The following is a 6,000-nucleotide window of genomic DNA, read 5'->3' as shown; positions in this document are numbered from 1 at the left end:
GACACTGTATGCTCATGGGAGAGAGCTTTCCCGTTGGCATAAAAAAACCACCCCTGCAAGCGGCATAAGATATGTCGGCAGGAGAAGCTCTCCCGATGACATAGTGCTGTTCACACTAGCGCTTATGTCAGTGTAATATTCACACCCGTGAGCAACATAAGTTTTGCCAACATGGGTGGTAGTGTAGACACAGCTTAAGTTAAATCAGGGCTCATATTGTGTATAGACCAGCCCTAAGGAACAGTAATGAAATAGAAGAAAGGACACCTAATGTCACTTCCCTCAAAACATGCTACTGTCCCTATTATATCTGGATCAGAGAGACAAACCTTAATCCTGAGAACTGATAAAAATAACATAAGAGTTTATACTGGTAGCATAATTCATTTGAGTCTGTAGGAAACTTCTGTGACATTTGTCATAATTTCGTTTGTCATTGTGCCAAAGTATACAGATTTAATTATTTTATTCTTTCTTAAAAAGTCGGTATTTCCAATCCCTTCATTCTTTTTGTTGGTTTACTCTGTACTTTCTCCAATTTGTCAACATCTTCATGGTACTCAGAACTGTGTGTATTATTGGTGAAGTCTCACCAGTACTGTATAAAGAAGGACTATGATGTTTCTGGTGACATGAGGCCATTGTGTATTTAATCTAAAATTTCATTGGCTTTTTTGGCTGCCATATCATTATTTGTAAATAGTTGAGTGATACCTGGAAATATAACTTTTTCTGGTGAATAAGATACCCTTATAATACAATTCTCATTTGTCCAATTCTCCTCTGAAAAATGTTGTTCCTACTGAAGTGATTTTTCATGCCAGTGTCAAGCTCATGACAGATGTCAAAAGTGGACTTGGTTTATCAAGTCATCCAACATGTGACTGATTGGCATGAATAAGAAACATTTTATTTATTTCATGTAACTTGCATGATTAAGAGTTCTCTTAGCAAAATAATGCAAGTGACATTTAGAAAGTGGAAATTTTTAGTTTTTATTCCTTATTTTGAGCAAAGCAGATAGCATTTGATTTTCTTGCCATTAATAATAAGTTAAGAGCAACAACTCTTAAACTGGCCCCGTGGATGTGGAAAGGCACATCAGCTAAACACACAAATACTCTGTAACTGTCTGGAAACTAAAGTGCAGAAATATGATTTCATACACATGATTTATTGACAAAACCTAATTTTATGATCAACTCTTAGCTCATAATAAATAACACATAATATTGTTGAATTACAGATATGATTTAATTACATCATTTCTAATATGAGACAGAGTTTAATGGTTGCATTTGATATGGGGTTTAAATTCTTACTATATTAATTGCATGCAGTAAATTTGGAAGATGGCAGTGTTAGCTGAAATATTGACTTTACATTCTTCTGCATTCAGTTCTTTCATATATATAAATGTAATTGTTTACATTTCATCCAAAAATATCATTGGAATGCTTTGAGGATTTGCATGTCTGCATCCTCGGAGCACCAGGCATATATTTTAAGGTGGGGTTTTAAAATCTTCTGTTAATATGTTACTGTTCTTTCAATCCTGATACAATTTCAATGGAACCATTCCCATAATTATATTGAGATTGCACACACAAATCATGAGATAATCTGAAATACTTCAAAACAGTGTATTGTATGACTTAAATCCTACTCCTAGATCATCCTCTGATGAGGAAAAACCATATAAGCGTTCTTCTTATTGAGTTTCCACTGGATTATTTATTCGAGGGAGGTGGGGTTTGTCCATCTGTGAAATAACCAGGAGGTTCTGCCCCAAAATCTACACTTCTGCCAAAGGCCAGGACTATCTATGCAGCAAACAATGTGTCACCTCTCCCCACTTGCTCCAGACTCTTACTGACTCTGTACCAGCATGCTCCCATATCCCCACCAGCTTCAGCCACAGGAGCCATGCTGCCAGGTGATCTCCTGCTTGCTGCTGTTCCCCAATACACCCTTCAGGAGGACCTCAATAGCACAATATTTTACCAGAATCCTCACAGAGCAGGTTAGGGGATTATGAGGGAAGTGCAGACAACATTGAAACATGAAGGATGACGGTTTAGCTTCAAACAAATTCTTACACAGCCACTATGTAAACCTTTAAAATAGAGATTTTGTGTGGGGCAGGGATGCTGCATCACTAGCCACAGCAACAATATATATGTGAGGAGATTTTAAAAACCAAATTCTGAGTGAGCTTCTAAGTATTTCCCAATGAACTACAGAAAGCAAAACTCTTCCCCATCCCAGAAAGAAGAGAATCTATCACATTGACAGATTACTCCTTTCTCTTGATAAGCATCTTAGAAATATCATAGTTGGATAGACAGAAAGTGAGACAGACAGATATGATAGACAGTCTAATTTTACCCATGGATTAGATTGTCTGTCTGATTTTACACAGATTGTCTATCTGTCTGAGGGTACGCAATATAGATGTAGCCATATTGGTCCCAGGATATCAGAAAGGCAAGGTGGGTGAAGTAATATCTTTTATTGGACCACCTTCTATTGGTGAGAGAGGCCGGTCTGGGAATGGTCCCTTTTAATATGTACTAAGTACTTATGCGAAACAATCTGTTCCACCGTGTGTTTTGCTGTGATGCAGGGAGTTCTTGTCCCAGACCTGAAGAAGAGCTCTGTCCGGCTCAAAAGCTTGTCTCTCTCACCAACAGGAGTCGCTGCCCACCTTGTCTCTGGAAGGGTGTGTCTACACTTAAAATGCTATAGCGGTGCTGCTGTAGCACTTCAGTGCCGACACTGCCCACACTGACAGGAGGGGTTCTCCCATCGGTGCAGGTGACCCACCACCCTGGGACTTTTCACACCCCTGAGCGACAGAGTTAATCCCAATTAATTTTCTAATGAGCGTTCGGTTAGACAGACTCTGTCTATGTAAGACAGACTGACTGCCCATTGAGAAGGGAGTCTCAGTCTCCCTTGACTGAGGATGCGGGGGGGGGGGGGTGGGGCGGGAGGAGGGAAGAGGGTTGCATCATGCATTGTGAGTGCAGACAGGGGGCAGTGTCAGGCCAGACAGCAGCGCAGCGCCTGACAGGGAGGCAGAGGCGACTTCAACCTCCTGCAGTGACCGGGTCTGGCCGCTAGGGGTCCCTTCTCGTCAGACACAGCCTGACGCGCCCCTGTCTGCCTCCCCCTCCCCCACGTGACTGTCTCTCCTGCGAAAGGAAGGCTGGGAGGGGGAGGGACACAAGCCTCCTCCATTCTCAATTCCCCGCCCCAGCGAGTCCTACAGTTCCCAGAAAGCGCCGCTCTCCAAACTTTCCCCGTCCTGCGCAGGCGCCGAGCCCCTTCAAACGGCCGTGAGCCTCACGTGACCTGCTGGTAGCCAATCGGGTTTGAATCTGATTTTTTATCCGCTCCTCCCCTCTTCGCAGCGCTTGTGCGATCAGATCGATCTAAGATGGCGACTGTGGAACCGGTGAGTGTTTCATTCCCTTTCCCCGGCGCCCAGATCCCCGCGCCCCTGAGCCCGGGCAGGGGAGGAGGCGACGGGAAAGGCGGGGGGCGCTCCCCAAGGGGGACCCGAAGAGGGGTGATCCCAGCTAGGGCGGGACAGGGGGTGAGAGTAGATCGGCGAAGCTCTGTGAGTAGCGCACGCGCCGAGGGGGGAAAGGGAGACGCGCCGGCCTGGAGCGGCGAATGGGGGCGGGGAGGGGGGGGATTCCGAGCCCGTGAGTTAGGCGCGAGGTGGGGATTGTGCCGTCACCACCTGGGGCCCGCCTGGCGCGAGGCTTGGAAAGAGGGGGGGCATGAGGGGGGCGGCGCGTGCGTGAGGTGGGAGGGGAAGAGGGGGAAGCCGGCGCGTGATGAAGAGGGAGAATTGGGGGGGGGGAGCGGCGCGTTGCTGCTGTGCTGGGGCCAGACACCGGGCGGCGGCTCCTATTGTGCCAGCTGCGCGGTGCGTGCGGGGGAGGCCCGGCGCCTCTCACACGTGCGCTTCTGCCCCGCCGGACGGAGGCGAAGCCGAGAGGCCGGGCCGCCGCACCCCTTTGGGGAGCTAACCGCGCTGCCTCCCGGCCGGGGGGGCTCCCAGCGCGCCCCTGCGAGTGACCTTGGCGCCCCTTCCGCGGCCTGCCTGTCCTGCTCGTACTGCGGGGGGCGCCGCGTGGCGCGGGCGGAGGGGCCCGAATGGAAGCTGCGGAGCCGGAAGGTGACCCACGGAAGAGGCTGGTGCCACTTCAGCGTTAGTAAAGCACTGGATTGACAGCCTGCATTCAGACGGTCTGGCAGGGAAAGAGTGCTGAGCCATCCGCCACCCTGGAGTTGTGCTAGTAAAGGGATCGCTCTTCCCTTCCGCTTGACGCATCCAAACTTAATTTGTCTTGTTCCCTGACAAGCTGCAGCACAGTAGGCAAGTAGGTTTCACTTACCAAGCTGATGCCACCTGACTGGGGTGAACTCATGCTTCTCTATGAGACATCATGTGACTTTGCACGTATTTACTAAATATTTTGATGTCCTTGTTTCACATTTAAGTACTATAACTCCACAGAGTATTATTTCTTAGATATTCTTTCTACCTGCCCTTTTTTATTTCTGTGGGGCCCTCCAGCCATTCTCCATGGTTCATGTGATATATCAGCATATATATCAAAATGGCATCTCAGGATCATGGGCATCTGCAAGATTGGGTATTGGGGTCTGGAAAAGAAGGTAAATTAGTCTCTTTTTGGGGGGGGGGGGGGCAGGTTGTGTGATTTACTCTATTAAGTATTGAAATATAATTTTAAATTTGCTAAACATACCCACTACTTTTTAAAAATCAAATAAATGTATTTACTGAGTTTACTGTCTCATTTGGCCTAATTGCAAATAAACTTAACTAACTTTCCTAGAGAAACAGAAATACTACTGCATGTCCTATTCATTGAAGTTATCTTACTGTTTTGTGGTAAAGTAAATGAGCTGAAAACAATATTGGCATACCCTTCCAGTTAATGGCTCTTTGCACTTTAAATATAAGCAAAAGATGAGGGAATTTAATGTTTATAAACAGTTTCTGTTAAATAGCCCTAGAAAGAAAGTACCTGACTTATCCACAGAACAGGAGCAGTCTGAGCAGTAACAGCATCAGCTTCCCCACATTGTCCAGTTTTCTAATCACTTGAGTGAAGGAGGAGCAATTTCTGGGGTGAGAGGATAGGTGTTTCCATATTCATTCAGTTCTCTGTGACAGCCACCAAAACCACTAATTGCTGTGATGTGTGCAGCTGTCCACTTGTGACTGAATTGAAACTAAAAGCATGCTTTGCGGGAGAAACCAAATAGCTATCAAATGGGAACTACTCTTGGTTACAACTGAACTCAAAGGTAATCTAAAATTAAAGGTTCCATGTCTCATCATCAGTCTCCTGTCTGTCCTCACATTTTTTCTATTTTCTAAGTCTAACCAGCATATTTCTGTACATAATCATAATACATGAAGTTTATAAAATGATTAGGGTTATACTTGTATGCTGTGGTGTTGTAGCCATGTCGGTCCCAGGTGGATGAGGTAATATCTTTTACTGGACCAACTTCTGCAGGTGAGAGAGACAAGCTTTCGAGTTTACACAAAGCTGTTTTTCAGGTCTGGGTCTGTATAAGCTCTGTATAGGTTGGAAAGCTTCTCTCTCCCCAACAGAATTTGGGCCAGAAAAGATATTGCCTGACTCACCTTGTCTTTCTAGGGTGATACTTGACTATTTGCACAGAATTAAAATGCTATTTACTGTTGTACAGTTAAAAAAGAAGAAACTACTTGTTGAGCAGATAGAACGCCCTTCTGGCATTGGGATTTCAAACTCTGGGACTATGTGCACAAATCCTTCATTTTTCTGTAGTTTCTGTATTTCCCTTTCCAGTGTAACACAGAAGCATTTTATGAAGCTGGCAGTACCACCTTACTTTCTCTGAGAGCCTTCTATAGTTGTGTCAGGGAAGGTCATGTGAGAAGAAGGACAATGCTCTGCAGGGGGA

The 6,000-nt window shown here is 45.6% G+C and overlaps 1 protein-coding gene across 1 annotated transcript in view; it reads left to right on the top strand.

Annotated features, from left to right (window-relative positions):
* The first annotated feature begins 3,427 nt into the window (after positions 1-3,427).
* Positions 3,428-6,000, top strand: part of EIF4E (eukaryotic translation initiation factor 4E) — a 41,573-nt gene continuing 39,000 nt past the window's right edge. Inside the window, exon 1 of the mRNA XM_067557227.1 lies at positions 3,428-3,460. Coding sequence (XP_067413328.1) covers positions 3,443-3,460 — 18 coding nt within the window. The 5' untranslated portion in view covers positions 3,428-3,442. The remainder of the gene's footprint in view (positions 3,461-6,000) is intronic.

This window comes from Emydura macquarii, unplaced genomic scaffold (assembly GCF_026122565.2).
Source record: "Emydura macquarii macquarii isolate MOO-44397 ecotype Brisbane River unplaced genomic scaffold, CSIRO-AGI_Emac_v2 contig_1790, whole genome shotgun sequence".
Taxonomy (NCBI): Eukaryota; Metazoa; Chordata; order Testudines; family Chelidae; genus Emydura; species Emydura macquarii.
Note: the sequence above shows the minus strand (reverse complement) of the source record. Positions and strands in the feature narration are given on the sequence as shown.